Source organism: Cicer arietinum, chromosome 7, assembly GCF_000331145.2.
Source record: "Cicer arietinum cultivar CDC Frontier isolate Library 1 chromosome 7, Cicar.CDCFrontier_v2.0, whole genome shotgun sequence".
NCBI lineage: Eukaryota > Viridiplantae > Streptophyta > Magnoliopsida > Fabales > Fabaceae > Cicer > Cicer arietinum.
In genome coordinates, this window is record NC_021166.2 from 14,907,754 (window position 1) to 14,927,106 (window position 19,353).

The window sequence follows — 19,353 nt, forward strand, 5'->3', positions numbered from 1 at the left end:
AATTGTTTTTTATTAATTGAATAAAATTTCAAATTGTTAACACCATTTATTTGTACATTTTTATTTAGGTGTATTTAGGTTCAATAAAGTTCTTTTCAATTATTTTCTTTGTATGGGACAAATTTGAAAATAATCTATAATTGTCTCCGTTCAAAATTATTTCATTTTTTGAGGTAGTTACAGTGAAATTGAAAATTTAATTTTCTAACATTTATTACTCATTAGTATAGGATTTGAATTTGTATTAACTTGTAATTAATGTTTCACTAAAAAAACAATAATAAAATAAAAATTATATAATAGTTCAACATGTAGTTTTTATTGAAATACCTTTTTTTTTCATTTATTTTGATTGTAAATAAATTATTTAGTAACAAAAGATCAAAGATATTGTGTAGATTGTAGATATAGTTCAGGTGTCATGTTTGTATTCTATATTTTCTATGTTTTATATTATAATATAATAATTTGTGTCAATTTTTTAAAGTGTGATAACAAACACAATTCCGCGTGCGGTGATTAAAGAAAATAACTTTATACCATATATTTTACAAATACTGTAATCCTACAAAATTGACAAACTTGTAAATTTGAAGTATCAAAATATTTGCATGTGTAATGTTGTTTAAAATTTTAAAGTCTTTTTTAAAAAATGTATTACTAAATCAATAATATTAGTTCTTCTATTAAAATAACTTTTTTTTAAAGTTTTGGTACATTATTCTATTATTTTTTGTGAGCTTAAGAGACGGAGTTCAGGGGTTATAAGTCTCTAATATTTTGTTAATTTTAAATTTTTTTTTGAAAATTTTTTGAAATAAATTTTCGTCAAAAAAATTTTAAAAAAAATTCAAATTTTTTTTTCTCGAATAAAATATTTTTTTAAAAAAATATAAATAATTTTTTATCGGAAAATTTAAAAAAAATATTATTTCTCAAAAAAATTAAAAACAAAATTCTTGATTTTTTTTAAATAGAAAATCTATTATTTTTTTTAAATGGATCTATAGGCTCATAAGTCCACCAAATTTCAAGAGTTTTTTAGTATTGGGATTTTCTATTTTTAAAGTATTTTTAAGTATAACTTTTTTCTGCCCCTATAAGAGAAATAGCCACGTATCACGCGTGTGAATCAATGAACATATTAAACATGAGAAAGAATCCTTGTGTGAGTCTACAAATTTTGTGAATTAAAATGGCTTATATACCGAAAAGATTCCTTGAGTGTTGTCTACGTATAGCATAAAACATAAATTATCTTCAACAAAATAAATCTATTAGAAGGATTAATTATACTCTGAATAAATTATGTACAAATTTTAGAAATATGTGTTTCTAATAATAATTATATCATTTCATTTATAAAAAAAAAAAATTTAAACTGAAAAAATATTAAGTAATTGTTTTTTATTACTCTTTTCGAGTTTTGACACAATATATTATTTAGTCTCTATGACATCTGTGAAAAAAGTAAAAAGATAAATAATAAAAATATTATCTCCAATTAACCGAAAAGAGAGAACAAATAATAAAAAATGAGAAACAAATTTTGTTAATGAAGTAAAGAAAACTTTAAAAGAGTTTATTTCCGACCACACCTTAAATAAACTTATTAAGATTTGATATTTCTAGAGAGTTACAAAATCAATTATTTCCGGTCGATGCCTGAATCACTAAATTTATTATTTTTGAATTTGAAATAATTTGAAATAATTTAAAATGTTTTTTCTTTTCTAACTCAATATTTAAAAAAAAAAATGCATTAACTGAACATTTGAAGCCATGTGATATTATATTTAATACTTAATTATTATAAGGAGGCTTTTAAGTTTTATTTTAAAGAAACACATGGGTGATGTGAATCATGGAGAGGTTGCCATGTTGGTAAAAAGAACTTAGAATGAAAATCCATTACCAACTCAATTAGAATAAAAATTATTTAAAAATTATAATTTTAATAATTTACAGTACAATAATACCTAAATCTAGACCCGAGTAAAAGATTCAGTGTTTTATATAATTTTAATATATAGTATTATATTTTGTAGTATATAACTTTATTATATACTACTATATTTTAATCAAATATGGTTTTGAAGGAAAAATATTTTTAGATTTGAAACCATATGTAAAGCTTTGAGTGTCATGGATAACCATAATAATATCCTGAATACCCAAATTATATATTCTTAGGCCTAGGTTTCATTTGGGCTTTCTCTTGGTCTCCATCTACAAAGCATTTTTATATCATAGAAGTAGCTTAACCGATGAATAGTTAATGAAGTGTTAAGCATTTATTCGTGACACAAATAGCTTGATGATGACCGCAATTACTTGGTGCTTTGAGGTACTTATGATGTAGCAGAAGCGCTTGATTTAAAATTAACCCTCCACTTTATTCTCTATATTAGTTTACCATATATTGTTTTTGAAGATGAGTTTCTTAATGTTGTTTGACGAATGCATGAAAAATTCAAATATTCATCTTTTTTTAGCTTGGTGATTGTTGATTATCAAATGATTAATAGTTCTTTTTTTTTTCATTTTCTTAAAATAAGTAAAATGGACAACTAATTTTTTTATCCATCCTTTAGCTTATTTAACTTTAGATTCTATAAACTTGATTTGAGTATATGATTGTTCTCATTGTAACACCTTCTTTATTTCAGCTGCTTAATGAGCTTAATTGTAACATAAAAAAAAAAAAAAATTAGATGATGATAATTGATCCAACCCATTAGTTAACTGTTATTTTGTAATTAATGATTAAATTTACTTATACAAAATTATATTTTTTACTCATTTATCTTAGTTGTAAGATTTATGGGTCACATATGTAATTAATTAATAAAGTGTGTTAGGGTCATTATATAATTAGCCAATAAACTAGGGGTCAAATAAAATATAATAGTTTATGGCTAAAGAGCATAATGGTTATGAAAATTAATAGTGTAGATACCATGCAGTTTCTAATTTAATGAGGGGCTGAATTGGAAATACTGCAATTTGGGATATAACTAATAATAGTTATATATAGGGGTAATGGTCCCCAAGGCAAACACAACAAGACTATTCAGTTTCAAAACCCTAAAAGAGAAAACTCTCTGGTTCTCTCTATTCCCATCAAGAGAGCAAGGTCTTCAGGGTGTTTTGCTGAGGAAGATCACCCAACCCATTGGCTCTATCATCATCATCCCAGGATTTCATAAATGGCAATTCCCACAGGTACGCTTCCGTCTTTGGTTATTCATCATGTAATTGACATGGATTATTAACAATTGGTATCAGAGCTCCTACCATGTTTAATTCATGATGAAATTCGGTTATTGTCTATGTTTAGGATTCAATTTGGGAATTTTGACATGATTGAAAAATTAGGGTTTGTAATTTGGGAATTTTGATATATATATTATGGAATCCATATTTTTTTTGTTTCCGGTTATAATTTTTTTTGTAATGGTTTGAAGTTGAACACATATGTGATTTCGGTTGTTGTTTTCGTTAATAATCTTTGCATGATACAATGCGCTGACATGATCCCTATTTGGTGTGGTGTGATGGTTACACATATCCTTGGGGATTAGTTGTTACTCTTTCTGTTTTGTTCCCTTTCGCATACAAGAATTTGCAAATGCAGAAGGGCAAAGATGTGTATCTTGTGTTATTATATTGAATTCTGTTTTAGTTTTATTAACATTTGTTTGAACTCCGTTAGTGAAAGCGACATGAATTTTTTTTGAGGCTCTATCATCATCATCCCAGGATTTCATAAATGGCAATTCCCACAGGTACGCTTCCGTCTTTGGTTATTCATCATGTAATTGACATGGATTATTAACAATTGGTATCAGAGCTCCTACCATGTTTAATTCATGATGAAATTCGGTTATTGTCTATGTTTAGGATTCAATTTGGGAATTTTGACATGATTGAAAAATTAGGGTTTGTAATTTGGGAATTTTGATATATATATTATGGAATCCATATTTTTTTTGTTTCCGGTTATAATTTTTTTTGTAATGGTTTGAAGTTGAACACATATGTGATTTCGGTTGTTGTTTGCACGAAATAATAATGCAAAAGCATGATTTCGGTTGGCATCATCGTGCATGTAATGTAGTAAAGCACTGTTTGACCATGGTTGAGTCGTTGAACCATGAATCACTTTTACTGATTTAATTTTGGTCTAGTTTTAGCATTGTTGGACATTAAATCTTTGTTACCAGAAAGCAAGTTTTAAATTTAAAAGACGTGTTTGATATTGTTATTTTAAAATCTCAGTTGCCTATTTGCCTTGGATTGCTTAATAAATAATTTAGATATAACATGTCTGTGATTGTTTCAATAGAGAAATTGTATAATAATTATGGAATGTATAAATTTGTGCTTGATGAGATAATTTTTTTAAAATTGGGGCAACTAGAAATCTTTTCAGAGGGCGGTTTTGCACAGGCTACTCGGTTGACAGAAAGTACCCTATAGTTATACTGTTTTGGACACCACGTGTACTCATATATATAAAAAAAAATTAAATAAATAAATAAATAAAATAAAATAAAATTATTTTTCACTAATATAAACAATATTTTTTTTTAAATATTATTTTATTTGGATATAAATATTTTTTTAATACTAATAAAATAAAGTTTATATTAGTGAACAATATTTTTTAAATATTGTTTTTATTTGGATATAATAAATATATGTTCAAGTCAAGTTTGACATTTTGAATGAGTTAATTAAAACTTGACGTCGCCAAAGTGACCTCTCTTGTCTAAATTGCTCGTGAAGAGTGTCAAATGGCTGTGTATATGTTTATTCATGCGGGTATTGACCGGCCCAAAGGAAGGTTAATATTAGGCAGAATTACATGGTACACCTGCGATGATAAATGTGTGACAATTATTTGGTATACATGTGAGCAGTAAATCGGCCCAAAGGAAGGTTTATTGTTTGACATGTCTTATTGTCAATATTTGATCGTTGCAACAAGAGTACCACTAGCAGTTGGTGTTACTGTCCAAAGACTTGACATCAATGGTGCACTGGGTATCTTGAGATGGGTTAAATTCCATGATTTGAACATATGTATTTATTCATTTATTGATTTATTTTCCTATAATGTGAGTTTCTAAGTTTCGTTCTTTATTTAATTCACAGCATCGGTTGCTTCCATATCTGCAAATTTGAGTTCTATTCCTGTCCTTAATGGGACAAATTTTAAGGAATGGAAAGAGAACATTTTGATTGTTCTTGGCTGCATGGATCTAGACCTTGCATTAAGAATTGATCGACCCTCTACTCCTAAGGACTCTAGTTCTTCTGAAGAAAAATTAGAGTATGAGAAATGGGATCGCTCAAATCGCATAAGTCTTATGATCATAAAGCGTGGCATTCCCGAGGTCTTTAGAGGTGCTGTCTCGGATGAGATAGATACAGCTAAAAAAAAAATTCCTTGCTGAGATGGAAAAACGCTTTGTAAAAAGTGATAAGGCTGAAACAAGTTCTTTGCTTCAGAATTTAATTTCCATGAAGTATCAAGGCAAGGGAAATATAAGAGAGCACATTATGATGATGTCCAACATTGCTTCTAAGCTTAAAGGTCTAAAGCTTGAGTTGTCAGATGACTTACTCATTCATTTAGTATTGCTGTCTCTTCCTTCGCAATTCAGTCAGTTTAAGGTGACTTATAATTGTCAAAAGGAGAAATGGACTCTTAATGAGCTCATTTCATTATGTGTGCAAGAAGAGGACAGGCTGAAGCAAGATAGGACTGAAAGTGCTCACTTTACTAGCATCTCTAAAGACAAGGGCAAAAGGAAAAGAATTGAGGAGCCCAAGAACAAAGCTGCTGCTAAGGGTCCAGAACAAAAGAAGCAGACTAAGGATAACAACTGCTTCTTCTGCAGGAGTTCTGGACACGTGAAGAAGGATTGTGCCAAATATCACGCTTGGCGTGTTAAGAAAGGTATGATTCTGTCTTTGGTCTGTTCTGAGGTTAATTTAGCTTCAGTACCTAGAAACACTTGGTGGTTAGACTCTGGTGCAACTACTAACATCAGTGTTTCAATGCAGGGTTGCCTGAACTTCCGAAAGCCTAGTGATACTGAAAGATGCATCTATGTAGGAGATGGGAAGAAGGTAGAAGTTGAAGCCATAGGAAAATTTAGATTATTATTAAGTTCCGGTCATTATTTGGATTTAAAAGACACTTTTGTTGTACCGTCATTTAGACGGAATTTGATCTCTATTTCTTATTTGGACAAATCAGGATATTATTGTTCATTCGGGAATAAAGAATTTACTTTGTCTTTAAATTCGAATGTTGTTGGAACCGGTTTACTTTCTGGTTATGATAATCTTTATTTGTTGGAAACTGTGGCTAACTATAATGAAACCTTGAATGTGGAATCACGTGGTACTAAGCGGAAAATTGACAATTTCAATTCAGGAGTGCTTTGGCACAAACGTCTAGGTCACATCTCTAAAAATAGAGTTGAACGACTTGTGTCAGATGGAATTTTAGATTCCATTGACTTCACAGACCTTAACGTTTGTGTAGCATGCATTAAAGGAAAACAGACTAAAGATAAGAAATTAGGCGCATATAGAGCTACAGACGTCTTAGAATTGATACATACGGACATCTGTGGGCCATTTCCAACTCCTTCTTGGAATGGTCAACAATATTTTATATCATTCATAGACGATTATTCGAGATATGCCTACCTTTACCTAATTCACGAAAAGTCCCAATCAATAGACGTGTTCAAATCCTTTAAGGCAGAAGTTGAGAATCAACTTAATAAAAGAATTAAAAAGGTCAAATCTGATCGTGGTGGTGAATACTACGGCAGATATGACGGTTCAGGTGAACAACGTCCGGGACCATTTGCCAAATACCTAGAGGAATGTGGAATCGTCCCACAATACACTATGCCGGGGTCACCCAGCATGAATGGTGTAGCTGAAAGACGAAACAGGACTCTTAAGGATATGGTAAGGAGTATGATTTGTCATTCCACCTTGCCAGAGTCACTCTGGGGAGAGGCATTAAAAACAGCAGCATACATTCTTAATAGAGTACCAACTAAGGCAGCGGCTAAAACACCTTATGAGCTTTGGATTGGGCGTAAGCCTAGCCTGAAGCACTTTCATGTTTGGGGATGTCCAGCTGAGGCAAGGCCTTATAGGCCGAATGAAAAGAAATTTGAACCCCGAACAATTAGCAGCTATTTTATAGGGTACTCAGAAAAATCAAGGGGCTATAAATTTTATGATCCTAATTTGAGAACAATTTTTGAGACGGGAACGACAACGTTCTTTGAGGATATTGAGTTTGGGGGGAAGATTAAGGTTAAAGATTTTGTCTTTGAGGAAGAATCGGTAACAATTCCAGAACTGATTCTTCCACCAATTGACTTTCCCATTATTGAACAAACTCAAGATGATCTGGTTGTTCAGGAAGAACAAAATCCAGATCAAATTCAAGATCCTCAAGAACAAGTGCCTCAAGAGCCAGCTCCATTGCGGAGATCCACTAGAGAAAGGAAAAATGCTATTTCGGATGATTATGTAGTATTTATCAATGAGGTAGAGGAAAATGTTGGCATGACGGAAGACGACCCAGTCAACTTTCATCAAGCCATGCAAGATTCTCGTTCAGATAAGTGGATCGAAGCAATGAATGAGGAGTACAAGTCTATGCAAGACAATTCAGTTTGGGAACTTATCCCATTACCTGAAGGAAAGAAACCCATTGGTTGCAAATGGATTTTTAAAACCAAGCGGGATTCCAATGGTAATGTGGAGAGATATAAGGCACGTCTTGTAGCTAAGGGTTATACTCAAAAGGAAGGGATTGATTATAAAGAGACTTTCTCTCCGGTTTCATCGAAGGACTCTTTAAGAATAATCATGGCTCTTGTTGCTCACTTTAATTTGGAGCTTCATCAAATGGATGTAAAAACAGCTTTTCTCAATGGCGACATTGATGAGACGATCTATATGGTGCAGCCAGAAAACTTTGTGTTGGGAGACCCAAAGAATATGGTGTGCAAACTAAGAAAATCCATTTATGGGCTAAAACAAGCTTCTCGTCAATGGTACCATAAATTTCATCAAGTAATTCTCTCATTTGGTTTTGAGATGAATACAGTTGATGATTGTGTGTATCATAAGTTCAGTGGGAGCAGACATATTTTCCTGGTCTTGTATGTTGATGACATACTGCTTGCCACTAACGATATAGGCATGTTGCACGAAACTAAGAAATTTCTATCAAAGCATTTTGAGATGAAAGATCTTGGTGACGCCTCTTTTGTATTAGGAATTCAGATACACCGAGACAGATCTCGAGGTATTCTTGGATTGTCACAAAAGAGCTATATCGATAAGGTTCTCAAAAGGTTTGGGTTACAGGATTGCAAACCAGGGGACACCCCAGTTGCTAAGGGAGACAAGTTTAGTCTCAAACAGTGCCCTAAGGGAAGTTTGGAAATTCAAGAAATGCAAAAGATCCCTTATGCTTCAGCTGTAGGGAGTCTTATGTATGCCCAAGTATGTACGCGTCCAGACATAGCGTTCATAGTAGGGATTTTAGGCAGATATTTAAGCAATCCAGGTCTTGACCATTGGAAAGCAGCCAAGAGGGTCATGAGATATTTGAAGAGAACAAGAAACTACATGCTCACATATAGGAGGTCAGACCAGTTAGAGATCACTGGGTACTCTGACTCGGATTTTGCGGGATGCCAAGACAGCTTAAGATCAACTTCAGGCTATGTCTTTCTGTTAGCTGGTGGAGCAGTTTCTTGGCGTAGTGCCAAGCAAGGTCTTACTGCCTCATCAACCATGGCAGCAGAATTCGTAGCAATTCATGAGGCATCTGACCAGGGCATTTGGCTGAGAAATTTTGTCACAGGGCTGCAAATAGTTGAAGGGATTGAAAGACCACTCAAGTTGTATTGTGACAATAGATCAGCAGTCCTGTATTCTAACAATAATAGGAGCTCAACCAAGTCAAAGCACATTGACATTAAGTTCCTAGTTGTTAAAGAGAAGGTACAAAGTGGACAGATATCCATAGAACACTTAAGGACAAACTCCATGATTGCGGATCCACTCACTAAAGGTCTACCACCCAAGGTCTTTCATGAGCACACTGCTCACATGAGTGTGCTACAGCTTGAGGAATCTTGATTTTAGTGGGAGTTTCGTCCATTATGTAATTCATGTTCTATGTTTAATTGTAAAGTACAAATACATTGTATTTGGACTTTCTGATCAGAAATAAAGTTTAAAGTATTCAGTTTTTGGTTACTTTGTACATTTAAGTTATGGTATGATCTCATTCGATAAAGTAGGACCAGTTGAAAATTGACATGCATTGACCAACTTCATGTAATTTTCATGCTACACTTTTCATAATGGGTCTATGTCATTTAGTTGTGTCAGTACGGGTGATCATTGATGGGTTTAGTTATGCTTATTATGACGAAAGCCTCTTTGGTTCCATGTGCTGATATGATTAATGGACGGGACAATTTGGATTATACTCAAGGTAATTATAATGACATTTTTGACGTCATAAAGTCTAACACACTCCTAAGGATACATGTGTGACCAGTGGGAGATTGTAAGATTTATGGGTCACATATGTAATTAATTAATAAAGTGTGTTAGGGTCATTATATAATTAGCCAATAAACTAGGGGTCAAATAAAATATAATAGTTTATGGCTAAAGAGCATAATGGTTATGAAAATTAATAGTGTAGATACCATGCAGTTTCTAATTTAATGAGGGGCTGAATTGGAAATACTGCAATTTGGGATATAACTAATAATAGTTATATATAGGGGTAATGGTCCCCAAGGCAAACACAACAAGACTATTCAGTTTCAAAACCCTAAAAGAGAAAACTCTCTGGTTCTCTCTATTCCCATCAAGAGAGCAAGGTCTTCAGGGTATTTTGCTGAGGAAGATCACCCAACCCATTGGCTCTATCATCATCATCCCAGGATTTCATAAATGGCAATTCCCACAGGTACGCTTCCGCCTTTGGTTATTCATCATGTAATTGACATGGATTATTAACATTAGTTACTTGTAATACTTAGGCTTGCTATCTTTTCTCCCACATAAATCTTTTATTTATGCTTTAAAACATATACAAATTAGTCCTTTATTTTATATTGATAAAATTTCAACAAGTGTATTGAATTGTTGCAAGTAATAATAAAATGGTATTATCGAGTGTCAAATTCAAGGATTGCGTTATATTACAAAATTATGTTTAATTACTAAAAGTCAACCAAAAATATTCGAATTGATTGAGATAATTTTTAAAACTAACAAGAGTAATAATATTGAACTTTTATAATAAGAAATATGTCAAGGATGAACTTCACTTCGAATCCAACTTTTGTTTCTAATTTGATCCTAGTTACTAGATTCCTTTATTGAACTATTATCGAATTCACTTTATTATTCTTGCTCTAATTCCTTAAGGACCAAATTTTTAATTCCTTAGTAAGTTTAATATTAGAATTAAGCTTTACAATACAAGAACTCTCTTATTAAACTATTGACTCTGCAAATAATTCAATTGGTTTCAAGATCTGCATCTATCTCTAAACTACAATATCATGAATTTCTCATCTCAAACATTCGTAAAGTCCACTTTGGTTTCCAAATATGAATCGCAAAACAATTTAAATCTGATCAAGCAATAAAAAACATTAAGCACAAAGAAGAGAAAAATAATTCAATAAACTCGTTCATATAACTAAAAATCAAAAATAGACAAATAATAGTTTCATCTTGTTTCACTCATCCATAACAAATAGAGTTTATTTACTCATAACAAATATACAAAAGATAGAGATTTAGAAGAATTACCAACCTCCTTCAATGGTGTTAGAACCAACCTCGTATGAGTTTCTCTACTATGGTACAAGTCTCCAAACTTCAAAATAGCCAAAAAGATCCACAAAACTGAGAAAACACGCTTTTTCTGTAATCTGTAGTGCATCATGTCCCCCAGCGTGTACCAAGGACGGTCTAGCATTACTCCAAAGAAGCAGCCTGTCAAAATATTGCAGAAATGCGCCCCAAACACAAGTATTGTGCTTCAGTGCATAACATATGTTGTTTGACTTTTACATCATTTTTCTCCCCTTTTGAACCTGCATTTGGTTCTGGTATCTTCATGAAAATTGTAACTACGAATCTTAGCTTTCATATACACTTGATTTGACTCCAATTGGACATCTATAACTCCATATATGACTGAAATACTTCATATATGTTATGTTGATTTTTGACCAAAATTAAACACTACAAAAAAAAAAACGAAACAACACAAAACTACAAAAAAAAGTCTCTATTAAATCAAGAAAATAAGAACATAAATCATTTTATTAAATTCAATAATTAAAATCGATAAACTATATCAATCCAATAGTTATGATCACATGAGAATCACTTATGACACTTACACAATAATTATATAGTATTCTCATGGTTGGTCAATCTCATATAAATATTACTCATAATATTTATTTCTACGTGACAACTTGATATTTCCAATCCGTGACTCGTAAGATGTAATCATCAGTCTACTTAATTAATAATCTCGATGTATTATTGTCGTCCTAATTAATAATAATACTCTCACTATGAATACTTTAAGAATATCTTTATTAATGTTCAATAACGTCTTGCGATCAAATCACATTTGATGTTCTATTGAATAAACTATCTATTTTAAAAACTTTATTATATAATACGGTTAAATAGATTAGTCATAGGGTAAACACCAATACACCACTTTCCATTATTCCCATTTTTCTTTATATTCTTTACACCTGTTATCAAATAAAAATGGAAACATTTTTCTCTCTGCTCAAAAGTCGCGTTGTTAATCTCGAAAACAAATTCTCAAATTCAATATCTATTTCACATTTAACTTTGTCAATATTTTCTATTTAATTTTTAATATTTTGTTGTTTTTGTCTTAATTATTTTGACTGAGACTGTGTTGCATGTGTGTTGAGTCAGTTTTGTGTCCTTTAACCCAATGTGGATGTGCCTTTGTTGAAGTGAACTTCCAGCACGATTTCTCAATTGTTTTTGGTTTTCAGATCTAATATGATCTCACACAAATTGGAGGAATTGTGAAAGAGAATGAAGTATGAAGATGGAAAGAAGAAACATTTTTTTATATATATATATTTAAGACATTTTATTTTCAGTATGAAGTAATTTTTTTTCCTTTAGAATGAATGGAGGATTTTTTAGGTTTATTTTTTAATTGGAGAACTTTTTTATGAAGATGTTCAGAGAGGCTCACTATATAAGTCAAAAAATATTCATTAAATATATGTTTGTAAAATTTCGAAGTGATATTCATACTTATATGTTTAAAACAGTAATTACGTTAGTAATCTATCAAATGTCTCTCTTGTATGTTACAAAAATCATCAATCTTAAATTTTAAAGTTCATAAATTTACAGTTAGAATACAAATACCACGAAATTGTGATGTTGTGTTCCTTTTCTAAATTGATATTACAATGAAATCAATACTTCTTACAATGTTCTTTATTCAATTTTTGAAAGAAAAAAAAAATACAATTAGAACTATCTATCTCCACCAATACTAATATACATTTATAGTAAATAAAACTAATACTATAAATGTAAAATATCAAAATATTAGCATTAGTAACAAAAACTAAAACTTACTAAATTAAAATTAAAATATTAGGATGAAAAGAATAAATTTGAAGAGAAATTTAGAACCATCCAAAACATATTAACTTGAAACAAGACATTAAGACTCAATTTGGAGTTGAAAAAAAAAGGTTCAATTTGGCAAAAATAGCGGATAAATTAGCATGAGCTTGATAATCGATAAGTTAGTTGGTTTAATTTTAAGTGTTTGATAAAATTAGAGATTAAACCAATTTATAGGTATATAATGGCGTAAACAATATATTTTTAGTTATGATATTTAAGAATTTCAATTAAGTTAATGGGAGTAAAAATGAGAAAAAATGAAATGCTATAGACTATATAAATTCAAATGTTACTTCAAATAGTTTATCAAATAACACTATAAAATTGAGAAAAAGAAATATAAGCTTGTAAGAAAAATAATTACCAAATAAGACAATTAGCTTAAATGCTATAAACTATGTGTTACAAGTAGGAGTGGAAATAGGTCAGGTCAGACCAGATTTTGAAATGTTTAAGTCTGACTTACGATTTATTTTTTAGGCCTAAGTCTGACATACGGCCTATCATAGGTTTTTTTTTCCGGTCTGACCTGAAAGTCTATTTAAAAGTCCATTTAAAATAATTTTTAAAAAATATAAAACAAACATCCTTAAACTCTAAAAAGTATTTTTGTGTCAAATAATAAAAAAAAATTCTTCTGAAACAAACACACTCATTATTACCTCTTAAACAAATATGGAACGACTATTGAGTTATTGACTAATTGAACGGCTACCGAATATGGAATGACTACCAAATATAGAATGCTACCGAATATGGAACAACTACTGTATATGGAATGCTCACTGAGTGATTATCTAATTAATAGAATTTAAAATATGACCTATTTAAATAAATAGACTTTAAAAACCGTCTGAGCCTAACCTTTTTATTAAATAGGTCAGGTCAGACCAGACCATAAGTAGGTCAGGTCATAGGCCCCTAACGGACGTCCTAGCCTATTCTCATTCCTAGTTACAAGCTTGTTTTTTGGACTTGTCAAACATACCATAATACTAATATTAATTTTTTAGTTGTTATAAAAAAATTCATCAACTTTTAATTCTTATAATATAACTATTGTTTATCCTTTGATTTTTGAATGATATTTTGTATTAATGTTTAAGATATTATAAGAAATTTTCCTAAAAGAATTTTTTACCAAGCTATATATTAAATATAAATTGTTAAGCATCAAAATTTAAAAATTCATATTTAATCATCATTTATTAAAAAGTTTTAAATTTTTACAAGGTAGTTATTAAACATGTCCTAAATATTACTAAAAAAATTTATTCAAAAATTCGAAAAATACACAATAATTAAATTAAAATCATAAACTAAAAATAAAAATATTTAAAAAATTAAAAGTTGATAAATTTTTTTAATATGACTAAAAACAAAATAATAACATTTTATGAAAACTAAAAGTTATTTAATTATATTAATTATTATAGGTGTAAACAATTCTATTAAAAAGGTCTGGAGGGGCTTGAGGCCCTAAACAAACCCTACACCCATCCCTGAAGATGACATGAGTTACAAGGTTTTGTTTTTCTAAATAAATGTTTTTGAAAATAATTATTTATAAGAAATTCAGTAAAAATATGATGCGACTCACCATTTCAGTATTAAAAAAAGAAAAGAAATAAAAGATTAATTTAATTTGCACATGTTTGAAAATATAAAGGATTTAAATATTATAATTAAATAAAATAAAAGATTAAAAATATAATTTTGCTATTTATTAACAACGTGAACCAATCCTCTTGATCTCTCTTTATTAATGGACACATTGAATCACAATTTTTCGACAATAATTGTTTACCATTCACATACTTATACTCTTTTGATAAAATTTTATACAATATTATAAAATCAATCAATTAATCCAATTTATGTCATGATCTTTTGCCTAGTATAAATATAGAATAAAATTTATAGCAGACAATTACTTAAAAGTTTACATGAATAATTTTTAACCTTTTAATTTTAAATGACCTTGAAATATGACAACAATTTTTTGTTTTAATCTTATGACTAGGTATGCAATCTACTGAATAAATTGACCCCTAAAGTTTTTACAAATATCTCTCTCTCTTATTTACCTATCTTTGTAGAAAGAAAAAAAACTAATTACCCATGCATTAGATACATATATTACTTCTCTCTCTTTTCTTCCATCTCATAGGATGCATGAGTATAAAATAATAATATTTAATCCTATGTAATTATTTATGATTGTTTTTTTAGTTCTTTATAACCAAAAAAAGAAATACATATTTTTAAAAATGACAACTATATGAATACATATATATAATATACATACCTCATTCATTATGTACCATATTACTACAAATTCATTTATGGAAACAGTTAAATAAATTTTTTCCAAAACTTTAAAAAATCCCATGTTTTCCCTCTATTTCCCCCTATTAATCAATCTACCTTCATTTATTTTCATATGCTCCCTTTCAGATCCATATTATATTTATCATACACATGTTATTGGTTAATAATCACTCAAATTAAATTTGCTCTGTTCTATTCTGTTCTGTAATATCCAATTCAACAGAAAACAGCACAATGGAACAGAGATATCGACTCTTGTCTCTCTCAAACTCTGATTTAATCTTACAGCGCTCACTCTCATTAATTTATGCCTCATATGAAAATGAACATAGAGAAAGCAACGATGGAATCGCGAATAAAGACAAAGATTTTGTTTTCGATATTCATCCAAGCTTACTTGTGGACACTAGTAAACTAATCATTGACAAATTTGTTGGAGAAGGGTCTCATTTCATTCTCTATAAAGGATGGTTAGTATTCTAATATATTATTGCAAAACATATATCTATGTGTCTTCATGCATGTATTAATTAGTGTTATCTAATGTTTAGTTACACACTTTAAAATATGTATTTTCATGAACACCAATATTTTGTGTTTAGGTATCGATTGGATCCTGTCTCTATAAAGGTAATGCTTCCAAAAAATACATTAGATGCTACTTATGAATGCAAAGCAAAATTTCAACGCGAGGTGAACTTGATATCAAGGATTAAACATCAAAATATTGTCAAGGTATTGAGAATTTGAATTTTTAATTGACCCAACTAAAGAGGTATTTTTATTATTTTTTTTTATAATGTGTTGTTAAGCAAAAAAGGTTTTAATTACTAATTAAACCACTCATAGTTATTATATTATGAAAAATATATATCTAGTGAAAATAAAGACCCAAAAAATCTTATCTTAAATTTTATATTTAATCGCCTACAAAATTCTTTAATCTTCATGGGTTTAGTCTAATCAATATATATTCATAGTTTTAGCATGAAAACTTATATGAGTGTGTATTGTTTTGTCATTCTTATGGCTCCTAAGAATGAATCATGCAAAAAGAAATGGTTAAGCTCTTTTTGTAAATAAAAAAAAAAAAAAGCTCGTTTAAGGTCTCATTTAAAAGCTCGTTTGGCAGTTTATTGGAGCCTGTGTGGAACCATCGATGATGATAATCACAGAATTTTTGGAAGGTGGTTCACTTCAAAAACACTTAGAGAACATTTATCCGAGGACTCTAGATTTGGAACAATCTTTAAGTTTTGCTCTCGATATTTCTCAAGCCATGGAGTATTTGCATGCAAATGACATCATTCATCGTGATCTAAAGCCTGGTAATAAATTATTTTTATATTTAATTTTGTTTGGTTTTGATTAGTACCATGCATGCACCAAAATTTTATTTTATTTTTTGTCTTCTAGGAGATCAAATGTTCTTTCTCTTACCACTTTTGTGAGTGCTATTTTTATTTATTGAAATAAAATATAAGTACAAGAAGTACTTTAACTAGATACAATAGTTAAGAAATAGCCCAAAAACAGAGAGGCTTGCAAATAGAAGGGTAGCCATGTATGACAACCACCAAGACAAAGACCAGAAAACACCCACAATTCAATGCAACTTATGTATTAAGACTTAAGAGTGTTTTTGTTATCTTTTCCCTATCATTTTCAGGGAAGCAATGGTTTTCTTGACCATTGATTCAGTAAGGACAAGATTAAATTAGATGATTGGTAGGTCACATAATCCAAAATCTTTAAAATTTATCTTTGTGTTAAATCAGATGACTCGATTTTTTTTTAAAATTCATAAGACCTATAAAATGCATTAAAATAACACCACACAAATTAACACAATTTCATAAGTAAGATATATTGTATGTCGTTTGCAAGCAAATAAATAGATCTACAACTCTTTTGTTTATAAGAAAACCAAATTCGATGCATAGTTCCCTAAAATAAATTGTTAGAAGTTTAAGACATGATATTACATTTGTTGCTTATTTAATTACAACTACTTACGGTGGCAATATTTTGAGATAAATTTTTTTATTTGAAAGATAGAAATAATAGTTCTCGGTTCAATCGGTTGGTCCGAGTCGGATTTTAAAACACCTAAAGGGAAGAGTAACTTTTTATTGTTAGTAATAAATTAATTAGCAACAATCAACTAGTGAGACAACATTTGAAATTTATATGCTTTTTAAAAAGGCAGATCCATTGCACTCACAAAGGTATCCATGGCATGATAAATCTCTTTGTAGGTAATCTTGTTCTTGCTGAAGACAAGATGCATATCAAGCTTTCAGAGTTTGGAATGGCCAGAGAAGAGATATGTGGTGAAATGACTTCTGAGGCTGGTACTTACCGATATATGGCTCCTGAGGTACATTTCATCTCTTTATATATTTTTTTGCTACACAAATGTTAGTAGTTGATTTGTTACGAGAAGGATAAAAATATTAGTAGCAGATATCGAACTTAGACATGATTTCATAATATGCTTTCGATGTATCAACTCAAAATGCTAGACTAATCTTTCAAGGACCATTTCATATATATATGCAGCATGCTTGTACTTATTCATATTGCTAATATTTTCCACCAAAATTTGTTGTATTGATGTCTGATTTTTCCATTATGCTACACTAGTTATTAAGCAAGGAGCCACTTCCAAAGGGAGAAAAGAAATGCTATGATCACAAGGCAGATGTGTATAGTTTTGCATTAGTTCTATGGGGGTTGACAAAAAATCAAATTCCATTTAAAGGAAGGAGTGAATTGATGGCAGCATATGCGGCAGTAAGAGTATGTCATTACATTTTGCTTTCTTGGTTCTAACGTGGATAATTCAATTATGTGATTAACCACAATTTTCAATATAATCTAAATTAACCATTTATTCAACTTAACTACTTATGTGATTAACCACATTTTTCAATATAATCTAAATTAACTATTTATTCAACTTAACTACCGACATTTTTGCACGATGTTAATTAATTGTTGCATGTGTCTGAAAATGTGGTTACCATGACACGTTTTTGTTCAGGATTTAATTTATATATACTATTAATTAATGTAAACTTTTTTTTGAATATATTTAAGAAACTAATATGACAAAATGTAATTGTGTAAAAAGAGATTACCTTGTGTGTGCATTAGTTAACTAAAGTGATGATTGCAGAACATGAGACCAAGTGTGGATGAGTTTCCAAATGATCTACTTCCCCTGTTGCAGTCCTGTTGGGCAGAAAACCCGAATCTCCGGCCGGAATTCGCCGAGATCACAAATATTCTGACACAGGTTCTCCAAAACTTCCAGACAAAAAGAACAACAGCACCTCTGCAAGAAGCTGTCTCAAAACATATGATAGATGAAGGTCAGAGTAAGAAGAACTCTAGTGGTTGCAGCACAGAGAAACAGTTTCATAGTATAAAAGTGAGTGCTAGTGCATGCTTACCACAAAGCAAGTTGAAAAAGAAAATTAATAAGTACAAGTCTTTAGTGCTTCGTTTCAGCAGATGCTTTGCCAGTTTTTGACATGTTGGTTATGTTTATGTTTTTCTAAATTTGATATTAAATACATTTTGGACAAGCATTCAATGAACTAATATCGTTCATGTGCTTGTCTATTCATATTAAAAAGATACTGAATTTTGGTATTTAGTTAGTTAGTTAGTTTTGTTATTAAATGGATTATATTGCTTTCTAGTGTTTTTTGCTTAATTGAAATGTTTTATATTGTTCTGTTCATAAATTTATTATTATATATTTAAAAAGTCTCACAGAAATAAGAAGCTTTGAAAGAAGAATATTTTGAATCTCTTTTGTTTTGGAGGTTGTTCCTAAATAAAGTTTCTACTGACGAGAATTTAAGGGCAAGAGGTTGCAACATGGTCTCTATGTGCAACTTGTGCCACATACATGAAGAATCTAGCTAGCATTTATTTTTTGAATGTGATTTAGCAGTTCAGCTTTGGTATTAGATTACTTCTATATTTAATATGCATGTGACACCATTAATGTACATACTGTGTTCGAGATTTTTAATAAATTTTGGTCACCGCAGTCGCAGTCTAGAGTTGTTAACACTTCTTTGGTTGAGAATCATACAAAGGCACACTCTTCTAAAGGTGTTGTGTCAGCCTCCCATCCTTAACTGAGTCAAATGTAACACTAATGGAACTTCTAAAGGTTGTCTAGGTCCTGCAGCATGTGGA

At 30.3% G+C, this 19,353-nt stretch overlaps 1 protein-coding gene across 1 annotated transcript; it reads left to right on the plus strand.

Annotated features, from left to right (window-relative positions):
• Window positions 1-15,369: 15,369 nt before the first annotated feature.
• Window positions 15,370-18,673, plus strand: LOC101498884 (serine/threonine/tyrosine-protein kinase HT1-like). The gene is made up of 7 exons (XM_073363481.1): window positions 15,370-15,605; window positions 15,738-15,870; window positions 16,268-16,463; window positions 16,805-16,814; window positions 17,341-17,515; window positions 17,782-17,937; window positions 18,317-18,673. Exons 1-7 carry the CDS (start codon window positions 15,370-15,372, stop codon window positions 18,671-18,673), a joined length of 1,263 nt encoding a protein of 420 aa, XP_073219582.1.
• The last annotated feature ends 680 nt before the right edge of the window (window positions 18,674-19,353 follow it).